This window comes from Cygnus atratus, chromosome 1 (assembly GCF_013377495.2).
Source record: "Cygnus atratus isolate AKBS03 ecotype Queensland, Australia chromosome 1, CAtr_DNAZoo_HiC_assembly, whole genome shotgun sequence".
NCBI lineage: Eukaryota > Metazoa > Chordata > Aves > Anseriformes > Anatidae > Cygnus > Cygnus atratus.
The window spans coordinates 124,356,868-124,369,702 of NC_066362.1; the positions used below are offsets into that span (position 1 = coordinate 124,356,868).

The 12,835-nt window shown below is 37.7% G+C and overlaps 1 protein-coding gene across 1 annotated transcript in view; it reads right to left on the reverse strand.

Annotated features, from left to right (window-relative positions):
- The window catches only part of POLA1 (DNA polymerase alpha 1, catalytic subunit), a 203,213-nt gene that overhangs the window by 127,652 nt on the left and 62,726 nt on the right, over positions 1 to 12,835 (reverse strand). Inside the window, exons 27-29 of the mRNA XM_035542243.2 lie at positions 4,922 to 4,954; positions 3,225 to 3,317; positions 1,070 to 1,275 (exon numbers count right to left, since the gene is read on the reverse strand). Of these exons, the coding sequence (XP_035398136.1) occupies positions 1,070 to 1,275; positions 3,225 to 3,317; positions 4,922 to 4,954 (332 nt within the window). The remainder of the gene's footprint in view (positions 1 to 1,069; positions 1,276 to 3,224; positions 3,318 to 4,921; positions 4,955 to 12,835) is intronic.

A 12,835-nucleotide genomic window follows, 5' to 3' on the forward strand; every position in this document is an offset into this window, starting at 1 on the left:
AATAGTTCTAATGTTAAACGGTGGTTTGGAATTGCTGAGTCCAACCAGATCCCATTTTCTGTTCCATTTTGCTTTGCCATTTGTTATTGCACAGCAGGTATCTGAAATGGGGGGACTGAGGAGAAGAGAGAAGAGAACACACAAAGTTAAAGCAAGCAAAGTCTTGCCTATTTCTGTAAAATGTGGTTGGGAAGATCTGCCAGCTGCAGAACAGTTAGTCACTAAAGAACACTCTCAAACATTTGTATAGCTTTAATTACTAATACATTCCTAACTTGGAAAATTTTGCTTCTATTATGATGCGTCTTTTCTTAGAAAATGCAAGTCTTAAGAACAGTAAGCAAGTGTGTGGTGTATTTTTACAAATGTAAAAAAGTACTCATTTTTAGATGCATTTGGACCACAATTTACGTTTTCAAGAGGCAGCATGCAATGTAAGTTGAGTCAGTCCCTTGATGACCATCTCTCCATCCACTCCAGGGTGTTTTTTTTCCTACACTGTTGAAAGTATTATCTCCACTGAAGTTGAGCACAAAAATGTCCTGTGCAATAATTCATAAATCATCAATCCATTATCCATCATAATGTAGTATCAGAAGAGTTTCGTTTGAAAAATGGAAGAGAAACAGTCTTATGGAAAACTATCTTCTCTCTTGCACACTTTGGACTGCTTTCTTAGAGGATCCTGAGACAGTTGACCACCAGTTTCTTTTGCCATCTTGGAAAAAAATCTGAACCTATGACTCCAAACACTAATAGCACCTTCCATTTTCACAAGACTGCAGCTCCGGTTATTATACTACATATACAAAATTGCAACAAATCAAATGCACTGCTTCCACAGAAGCTGCAAAGACAGTGGAGCTAGTGACATCTGGACTTGCACAAGCATAGTCTAGTGCCAGAATGTAATGTTTAGCACCTCCTACAACAATCAGTCGAGATACCCCAACTCTGATGTTTGCTATCAATCTACACAGGCCAGGGAACAGCCACGTGGCATCAAATGTTTATGAAGCACATACTGTTCAGAACAGCAAAAAGAACAATGCCACAAAAAGAAACTCACTTTCCAGTTTCTTTTGCAAGATCACACCAATCTCTTCGGACTATATCCAACCCTTTGAGTTCTTGTTTAGTTACGTATTTCCCATCCGCTGTTGGTTCCACAGTAAGAGCAGCGTATTTCTTCTTCTTTAACAACAGCAAGGACTTGAAGACTCCATCAATATCGATCTCCAGCAATTTATACAACTTGTTCACTTCATTTTTGATCTGTGAATGCACCAACATTAAAACCAAATGCAACACTTTAACTGTGGACAAATTTAACTTTCATGAAGAAGCGTATCGTTTTTAAGTTTAAATCAATTAACATTATGCACCATGTGTTTGCAGACACATTTTAAAGACTCAGCAGAATCATTAATTGTGAAATTAACTACACAGTAGTAACTACTATTAAAGTTAAGGCTCCCCCACTGGTTTCCTAAGGATTTACAGCTTGGTGTATCTACCTCCCTAACAAAATTAAGCAGAGCAGAGAAGCAGGGTACTGAATGTGACCTTGCAGATAACAGACTTAGGCCCTTCTTATTAAGGCAACTACTTCACCTAGCCTCTCACATCAATTACACAAGGGGGTTCAGAGTAGGAACAGACAAAAGATGGTCCCTTGGAATACAAAACCTCCTTTATAAAAAAAGGTACTTTGCAATTCTTGACAGAGCAAACTTAAAAAGACACTCCCCCTTCCCTGGGACAGGTGGGAGCACTACGGCTGCATCCCAGAGCTCGATGTGTATACCTCTGGGAAAGACGTGCACATAAATTGCAAGTGGTTATTTACACCCTTCCCCACAACATGCCTACACTTTCTTTAGTCTGATTTCTCTGAGAGGAAAAGGCGTAATTCTTCTACACTTTTCTACTAATTTGCAAACATTAATTAAAACAGGTCATGCTCCTTTAAAACAAGTGATCTGAGACAAAGAAGTACATGGGATAAAAAAAGCCAAACATTTGACTCTAAAAAGAATCATGTAGGCTCAAAAACCTACTTATTCTCCAAGTAAACATTAAGCAAAGCCAGAAGTATTTAACCTATTATGACAATTCTGCCACAGATTTTTAAAATTATTATTGAATGAAAAAAATTACTATTAAATGAAAATAAAGAGATAAAAACATGCAGATGAAGTAAAATTAACTTTCTTAAAGTAACTTTCTTATACACTAGAATTGTAAATACACCTGAAATTATGAGCTCATGTGACAAACCAAAAGCAAATAAAAAATATAAAAAAAACAAAAAGACTTCTTTCTTCCATGCCAACAATCCTCCTGCTACACATACTTAAAAATCAATATATTAATCTTTTTTTCCATGCTCCAAAGATGCATCTACTTCTTAAAGTACCAACTTAGCATGAAGGCACAAGTATTCTCAAAAAAACTCTGAGTGTCGCTGGTCTTAAATTTACAAGACGTTCATAGAATATTAGACTAAAAATAAATAATAAAAATGTTGTTTCTTCGTGTTTTTTTTTTTTTTTTTTTTTGGGGGGGGGGGTGGAGAGCTTCCATAGCTCTCATTTTATTTTCATTGCAATTTCTACCTCTCAAAAACAGATTCTCACATTTTTTCTTTAAAATTTTCTTACTTTTCTTCTACAATTTTAGACAACTGTAAAAATTCCACATTGTCAGTTGCCAATTTTTAATCAAACAGATCTCTTCCATACCCAGTACACTTTGTAAATTAATATTTGAATTTACCACTGGAAATCTGATGGCACACAGAGTGTAATACATACTACATAACTAAAAAAAACGAAACTGATTGATGTCTCTCGTGTCAAAACACAAATCATTAAAATCAAAATTGTTTTTGCATTGTAATTGTAAAGTACAATTCCTCCAAATTAGTTCCATTTCAGCTTACCAAATATGCAGATAGTCTCCTGATAATTTAAATTGGCAAAAATGCTCACTATAGAATGACACTTTTCATTTTAATTTGATCACTATAAAAATGCACAGAATAGCTACGCCTAAAGGTCTGAACTTTCATTACCACATAGCTTCCAAAAGTGGTCAAGTTCTCCCTCATCCTGTCCTAAACTCTTCTTCTGCCATGGGGGTCTCTCTCAATACCTTTGGCTCTATTCACAGTGTGAAACACAGACATACAGGAAAGCTTTAAAAAGAGTAAAATTCCTTACCTTGTTCCCCAGCTTGAAGACCTCATCCAAATTGGTACTATTAGTATTTATCATAATGGAATCCGTGTCTCCATAAATCACTTCGAGGTTCATCTAAATGAAACAAATCACTTTGAAAAACAAAACCCCTCCATCATTTGTAAAGTTCCACCTCATTTTCAAGACTCAAAGAGATCACTGTCCATATATTATTACTTAAATTATAAAAAGCAAAAAAATGTAAATTTTTACTGAGAAGCCTGTAAATCTCATTAAGATATATTTGAATTCAAAGAGAAAAATGAAACAAACCACTGTTATGCTAAAAACAAATCACCAGTTGCATACATAATAAGTAGTTAAAATTTTACTATACAGTGTTAGAAAAATAAGTCAGTGAACAGCTCTAATCTTGAGAAACAACAGGAACTCTAATCATCAATAGATTTGGGCTGCCAGGACACAAGAAGTCTGCTCAGACTCAGAAAGACTACCGGACAAGTCCGTACTATTCAGATGAGGCATTTATTTAGCCAATGTGCCTGAAGGATTTAAGTCAGGTTGTGTCCCACCTCATTTGTGGTCTTCACAATACTATTGCAGAAAAGTTACTTTGGAGTAAAAACAAAATCAAAACAAACTAACAAAAAACACCAAACAGTGCTTAGATACTTTATTTCAAATAACTCTACTATAAGTACTGGCTAATGGATACAGAAATTGACACCACCACAGACAATACTGTCCAGATTAGGCTGATCTTTCAATTTTTTTTTCAAATTTTGCATGTGGCTTAACATTTCTCTCTTCCTTTTTTCTTCTGCTATAATCCAGTTACTGGCGTTGGCCCTCCCTTGGCCAGCAGATCTTTCAGAGAGCAAGCTACTCCCTTTGGATAAGAATCTAGCTACTATGACCTATACATTTTTTATCCCCAGGTTGAACTACTGAATGGTTGTTGCTGGAGATGAACACCAACACCTACTTGATTCCTGCTCTCTGACTGAAACTCTGCCCTTCGTATTATGTCTCACTCTGATCCCCATTAACAATTCAAATGTTCTACTCTTGAAAAGACTGTGTTCAAACACAAGACTTTTTACCCATAACCAAGAGTGACTGCGATAATACTTTGCGATAAGGGAGGAAACTCTGGACAAACTGAATCACATGGAAAAGCCTGAGGTGTGTATGAAAGGCACGGCAAGGAGGAAGGTGAAATGAAAATTTGTCATCACCAAAAACATCACCAAAATATGGCCACATGCATCCAATAACATAGTATTAGCTTGAAAAATGAGAACCTGATGGCTTCACTGGTGAAGAATCAACGCTGCTGTAAAAACTACAGCATGGCTATGTCCATATGAAACTCCATACAGTCAGAAAAACACCCTGTGACAGAGTTTAAAGGATGCCAGAAAATAAACCGTAATAAAACACTAGAACACATAATGTAACAGGTCTGTGAGTAAACTCTAATTAGCACTGTTGCTAATTTGCTTGAAACAGTTGCACATAGGCTTCAAGCAGGGACTAGATCATATCTGTGCTAGGAAAAGAAAAAAGCTATAATCCATTAGGAAGGATTACATTTGTAAACCAGGCATCCTAAGATGTGATTTCAGGTCTATTTGGGTTACAGTTCTCCTAGAATAAAAAATTTCACCAGGTGTGCTCTTTAAGGGTAGTTGTTTAATGAAAATGCTCAGCATTACCTTTTGCACCATCTCCTTGGTATGCATCAAAATCTGAAATGAAAAAAATAATCAAAGATTAGTGTATGATATAATTACAAGCTAACGCATGCAAACACATCCATTAGGTTGCTAATTCCAAATGCTCTCACCTTTCAAAACAAAGCAAACCACCTCTCTCCTGGCAACACACAGTCGCCTTGATACTCCTATTACATGACTAAATTCTCATCTGACCTTGTATTAATGCTATTATTAACTCCCCTAAAACAAGATTAAAACAAATCTCAAAATTGCATGTGCGCACACACATTCTACACTAGGAAAAAAATAAAAAAGAACACTGAATCAAATGCTCAAATAAAATCTCATCAGGAAGTGCCAGAAAGAAGGTTCTTGCAGTAATTTAGGTCAGTGATCTGCCTTATCTCTTGATGTCACTGAGATTTTTCTCAAAAAAAAAAAAAAAAAAAAAAGAGTCCTGTCTTATTCAGTACAGCCTGGATGGTGCTTGCTTATCAAGAACCTACTCAAAAGGTTGATCACTCTTCCAGTGATATCAAAGATATCAAAACGGATCATTAAAAAGCAAACTCCTTGGGGAAACCAAAAATGGGACGGGGAGTTGGGGCAGAGATAGGACACAGATGTTGAATCAGTGGGCACATCTGTGTGTAACCAGGTTTGTTCCTCAGCCACAAGTGCATTCCAAGGTCCCTGAATCCTCTGAATAGAAATTCTTTGAACTTCATCAATAGCTACAGAGACCTCACACAAGTAGGGTGCTGTCTCCATCTCTAATACAGGTCAGCATACTGGAGAGGGGCAGAGGAGTTTATCATCTGAAGCCAAGACATCACTGCAGCACAGAAACGACCAAGGAAGATTAGCATGATGAAGAGGAAAGCGTAGCTGCAGCACCAAGGACTTGGTGAAGTTTGCAGAGGTGCGTGAAAGGTTGGGCAAGTATTTAAGTGCCTGGTCTGTTTTGTGCTTGGTCCTGTTCCAGGTGACCTTTTACACGTATCCAGGATGGCTTGTTCAAACACGGTCCAGGTTTGTTTACTCTACTGCAGTTGCATCACTGTGATTAAACCCTCCTGGTTAACCAATTAGAGCAAAAGCAGCTTTGTGGACTGGATGTGAAAGTGGCACTTTCACTGCATTCTTTAACTACATCACCTCCAACTACATTCTTCACTTTTCCACTTCCAAGACTCAACTCCCTGCCTCGTGTACTCTAGGCTCACCTCTACAAAATCCCATTCCCAGTCCCTACTTACCCTAATTCCCATGCTTCCCTTCGTTATCTTCCACTCTTTCCCAGTTTCCTGTACTTTCTCTCAATTTACCCATTCCACTCTAGGTCTGATCTCATTCTCCCTTTCCATGAAACCCTTCTTTTCTCACCCTTCCTCCAACACCTGCTCCATTCCTTCAGGCACACGGCCATGTTTCCACTCTTTTCCCCGTTTCCTGTCCTGCCAGCATCCAGGTGCTCTGGCACATGGTTCCAGGCTCCACCTGTTTAGTCCCTGCTCCCTGGTTTCAGTCCTTACCCTCCCCACTCAACATAAACCTCAGTGGTTTTTCAGCTAGTCCTGCTACGGGCATACATTTAATTTCTTAAAGAGGATGACTCTGAAGCACTTGTTATAGCAAAGACAGATCAGAGGCTATTAGGTCATTCTGTACAGTTTGGTACTCCAGCTTTAAAGATAGTCAGGCAACACACCATTTTAACAGACTATATTAAATTTAACAACCCAGTTAAATTTTAGTATTCTTGTCATACATTAAATTAAATGGCAATACTCCTTGGCCATATTTGCCAAAAAGACAATTGCAACTTGTAGTCAGGAAGTCTGTGACCAGGAGCTAAGCAGTAGGAATTAGCAGGGATTAGGAAAGAAAAAGGACAGAGAAGCAACAGGGTAGAGTTGTTTCTGTGAAATCCCGTAAGCTCCATAAAGCCAACGAGTCTAAAAGAAGTCCAAGAGTCTTGACCATCTCTATTCCACTGCTGCCAGAAAACAAATCTGAGAAAGGCAACGTATCCATCTCCACTTAACAGTACACAAGCAGGATGACAACACTGCCATTCCTTCAATATTAATATCAAGCATCTTTAATATTGCTGAAGCTTAAAACAATAACAATGAAACCCAGAGAGTATGATGCTCCACTGTGCTTTTCCAGTTTGTTTTAAAATTTTGTTTTAGAATTATGCACCACAGAATTACATGCTGAAAGCTATATTCATTCACCCTGGCATTCTTATTTTTGCTGTCCCTGGCTTTGTAAACTTAATATTTTCTTTCAATATAGCTTGCGTTTATACATATTTTCTGGCCACTTTCTTCAAAGAAGAAATTTCTGCACATAAGGATGGAGTCACTCCCCCGAAGTACAAAGGCATGGACCTAAGCAAACATAACATACCACACGCTTCAAGGAATCTAAGGAAAGGTTAGGTTCCAAACTGCAATATCAGCCTGGCACAGTTGACTCACAATGAACGACCTTACCAGGCACATACAGATACCTATGAATTTATCATCTCCGAGTCAAGTTCAAAACATCTGGTTGTTTTAAAGACCATCCACCGATGCCACAAACTCAGTACGCGGACAACGTGATGCCTGAACTCTGCTTAAGTCCCAAATTGGAAAAAGCTGAGCTGGCCTCAATGTCCTGCCCAGACACAGAGCAGAGAACTGGAGAACAGGAAAATGGTGAGTCTGAACGGCAGGTTCTCTCTATACCATATGTGCTCAGGTACATCTCATTCCATTTTAACCAAAAGCTTTAAAAAGGTATTCCACTCACCCATTCCCTAACAAGTGATTCAGATGGCACTGTCCCACCACCTTTACACAGGATTTTGAAATTTTTCTAGAGACACGTCACTGCTGTATGAACCAAATTTCACATGCAGTCATTAAAATTCTAGCTTATTCACACACACACCCCCCATCCCCCTTCTCTCACTTATTAGGTAACTCCTACAGAGAAAGGTTTTATCTTTCCCTTAGTACTCCAAAGGGGAAATGGGAGTCACTGAAACACAATTAAACACACTGGACAGATAAAAGAAGAGTTTACGTGTCAAAGAAAACAAGGCATAACATTTGTTCCCCTCAATTTCTGGCATTTTTCTCCATCATTTGAAAAAAGAAAAAAAAAAAAGCTATCTATAAATAGTTAGAAAGATAGCATTTTTTAAAATAGAATTATCCCCCACTAAAAAAGGTTTGGCTGTGCAAAGACCATTTCTCAATTGTCTCCGAGGACAGCAGAGGATGTAGGTAATTACAAGAGGGTCACAGACAAGTTGGCTTCATCAAGTGACTGGCATATGTTAGTGCTACCCGGTCTGACAGAAGATCACTTGTAAGTGCCAACAGCTACAAAACAGAAGGTTACAAAGGCTTGCTAAAATTCATTAATAAGGCAGTCGGTAGTTATCTGATTTCACAGCAACACCTGCATATTTATCTTCTCATTACCAACTGGATGATGGAATTTTTTTCAAGCACATTTAAAAAATCTGCCAACTTCAAGTATAAAAAAAATAAACTTTGTGGTTAATTTTTCCCTTAACAAAGTACAGCTGTTGAGAATAATTGTTCAAGATCTTACCCTGTAATGTCAACTGCAGCAGAACAAAGAGTATTTAATTAGCAAATCTATCCAGTAATTCAACACCTATTATATAAAATGCCTTCGTGATTTTATTCAGGATAATTTGCTAAGAGGGTTATTACTGACATTCAGATGAAATTTAAAATTCCTACGCAAGTCGAGTCATAATAGCAGTAATGATCCCCCCAATCAGGAGATACTGTGTCACGCAAGGTTCTTTTGCAGTGCAGCAGCCGATTTCCTGACTTCTTAATTCCTGGGCTCAGCTCAGTGAGAGCCCTTCACGCCAATATTTCAGTCAGCAATACATCCTTAATGGGACTCTATTAAAATACCTAGAATAAAAATGACTTTTTTTTTTGTTAAGAAGAATGACAGCACTGCTATCATATCAATCATTAGCAGTTTCTCAGAAGCGCGCGGCAAAGGAAGGGAGGTTTATGGTGAGGCTGGGAAGACAGAAGAAAGAAGGAAGAAAATAGGAAAATTGTTACTCGTTAGTTTCCTTTTGCAAATAATATTGTGCAGCTCATGAGAGCTGGATTGTCTCCTATTGCAGGCAATCCAAGTAGGAAGAATTAATTGCCTGGCAACCCATCTGTACAGCCATGCCCCTTCCCCCCAGCAAACATATACTTCTGAAAACCTGTGAACTTGTCCGCACAGCCAACATCTGTGAAATTCCATTTTAACTTTCTCCTTGTAAAAGCGAGGCCAGCAACACACGCGTGCCCTCGCCCATGAAAAGTGAGTCGACAGGAACAGAAAGATTGCAATTGCAGACAATAAACCAAAATGCAACGTTGTGTCCTAATTCAACTCCAACTCAGAATTACTTAATTGAGAACGTGATTTAAGAAAGGGAATGATTAAAAAAACCACAACTATACAAAGAACAGCTTTTCCATTACATCAAGTAGTTTTAAACACACCTTATTTAAAAGCCACTAAAGGAGCGTCTTCCGACAAGAGGATGCTTATGTGAGAACAAGCTAAGATTTCTAGCTGAGCTACAACAGAACAGGATAGGGCACAAAACTAACGTGCAGTGCAATGCAAAGATTTCTCCCGGAGATGTACAAATTCTCTGTAGACTCCTAGGGCCACAGGCATGAAGAAACAGAAAGGGAGACGTGATCAGGTTGAAAAGACTGACCAGAATGATTACAAAAATGCTGTACCACAGATGCATAGCAAGAAAAATCATTTATTCCCTCACTTTGCACAAGGAGAAAAACTAACACTCACATGGCGCTGACAAAAACTGCATTTTTGAAGACTATTCTGGAGTCACTTTGTGTAGACCTGAGATTTTGTTTCCAGCCCAGGTGTTTGTGTAATTACACAGCAATACTTCTGGTACCAACTTTAACCATTGATATTAGCCAGCCCTTCCCACGATACAGAGGAATGAACAGACAGAACAAATCGTGTTCCAGTACGTATTGCCCCAAACTTGTCTACATAAGCGTTTCTGCACCCCTGTATTTTTACAACCCACTCATTAGCTTTGTTACTATTCTATGATAAGTAGCCTCTAAACCATTGCTGCAGAATATTGCAAGAAAACTTTTTTTTAAGGAGGATTTTCAAAAGAAGGTTTCTATCACTGGACAAAAAGGTATGTATGTCGTAAGAAAAAGTGAAACAAAGATGGAAACCTTGCTTGCCACAAAGAACGAAGCATCCCAGTGCCGTGTTTTCATTAGACAACAGACTCCATTTAGTGGAGCTGGAGTGACCCAATCCAAATAGTTGGTAAATACATTTGTTTCAAAGAACTTTAATTGAGCATTTGCTTTACTTAGACAATGCATTCAAAGTTTTATTTCCCCAAAACGTACAGTCTTAGATAAGATCAAAAGCATCAGAAATACACCACCCCATGCATCCAAAATTTTTCCTCCCACGTTTTTTTTTTTCAGCAACACTGAAATTACCTGTCCATACTCCACCAGCAAAGTTGACAGGCAACACCACAATCTTGCTGGATGCTATGTAGAAAAACAAAACTGGATGGTGCACCAAAACCAAAGTGAGAATGACTCCAAGGCATGAAGCAATGTACACAAAGATCCAGTGACACGTTTACATGACAACAAAAGGTACGATCTTCTGCCTCACAAACAACATAAAACGCACGAAGAGGCGGCATTAGAAACATTCCAAACACAACAAAAATCATGCGTATATTTGTCACAATTTGACAAGGAATGCAAAGATGACAGTAAAACACTAAAGAGGATGATATGAATCAAATTACAACTCAAAGACAATGTTCCCTTGGTGCCAGAAACAATTATACATCTTTAAAATTCTACAATACCTCCACTTCAGGTATTTGTGGTAAGCTTTAATGAAGAAAACAAGAAAAACAGAATTAATTTTTTATGAAGTTACACCCTTATTGGTCATTTTGCACAATGTATAACAAATTATACTATACCAAAGTAAAATTTGGCCAATTTTGAAAGAACTGGTTTGGTACTAGGACAGAAGAAAAATAATGACACACACTCCTACAGCTTTGGATGAAAGTTTAAAAAAAAAAAAGAAAAAACACCAAACAAGAAGTCCACATCCAAAAGCTTCTTTGTTGGAAATTCAATTAAAAACTTGGAAATGGAGAAAGCGAGTGCTCAACAACAAAGCTGAACGCTTGACTGAATAGAAGTTAACTGGTCCAGCTCTTACCCCAGTTCTGGGTTCTCAAAGTAATAAGAATACAATGTCAGAGTGGGCAACAAGCTGTAAAAGGCATCTGTACAGCACGGGCATTTTGTAACTCTCAGCTCTGCAATGACTGTGGCCAGAGAAACCACATAACAGAACCACAGGCAGGTAACTGAGAAGCATGGGGGCTCACAGCCCACCCACTGCATTATTTTCTTTCTGTCCAACTCATTCAAAACTGACCACCTAAAATGAATAAAGAAGCAGGGAAGTTCTACCCCCCCCTTTCAGTCTATGGAAATAAAAACAAGATTTGTAACACCTAGGGCCCCTTGAAGAACATGGTACTCAAACCAATTTTAGCTCATTAACTCTTCTGAATAATTTTTTATTTAAATCCATTAAATACATCTATGCTTGATGAACATTTTGTACTTAGCTAGAAGATGCAACGAAACCTTTTGTGCATTTCAAGTACATTGCACCTACATCAAAAGCTAAGTTTATGAAAACCACAAGTAAAAGCACTTCTAGTAAACAAGAATATGACAAGCCTCATTTACTATTTCCTAATAAAACCAAAACATGTGTTAAGCTATTCAGTATTTAAATGAATACACACAAGTATAACCTCCTTAGAGTAAAAAAGCAGCACGTGTTTTAGTGAAATGAACAAACGTTTACACAGAAAGACTTCATTTTACTTCCTTACCTAAACTTAACTGGTTTAACATATTTAGCAACTGAGAATCAGCCTTCCTCCAGACAAACAAACACAAAATGACAGAACAGTAAACAATTAAAATGAATTCCTTACAAAACCAATGTAGTCTGTTTGGTGAGACAAGTTAGAATCCAGTCAGGTTTAAACCAGAGCAGAGACTTAAATTTAAGTACCAGCAAATTCTATTTCTGAATATGAAAGAATAACCATACAACCCTCCACAACAGATTTATGTTAAGTTTAATTTTACGGACCACCCTGCAAATAATATAAGCATGTTTCCCTCAACCTTGAGCTGACAGGAATGTAAGATCTCTGAATACGTACCCATTTCCCAGATAAACTACTCTTATAGGCATATATCTTTTTTCTACAGAAAGGATCAAGGAGTAGATCTGAGACTGTCTTCACTATTGGAAGAAAATACTTTTTCAAAGAGAAATAAGGCTAATACTCAACAACCTCAAATAATTATTAGTCTGCAAGATTTAGTGAAGAAACTCAGAAGACCAAAATATTTTATTTTTTAAGCAGTGGATAAACTCAGTGCCATATCCAAAATGATGACAAACTCCTTGAGAGTCAAATGAGAGTTACAACTCTAGAAGGCCCTCTTCTCTCACTTTCAACTACTAAAGAACATTTCATTACAAAAAGAAAGGTCGGTTTTAAGAAGGATCCCTTAAGGATACAAGGGAGCGTGGTCTGGCAGGACATGAATCTGAATTACTTTGCTACGGTTGTACTGGTTTGTGTACTTTAAGTAATACCACAACAAACCAATTCCTACCTGATGAGTACTCTTAAAAGAAAAAGGGCTTCTACTGAAAAAAAAAAAAAAAAACAAACAAAACAATTTTACTTTAAGAATCACAGGCACTTTTGCAATAAGT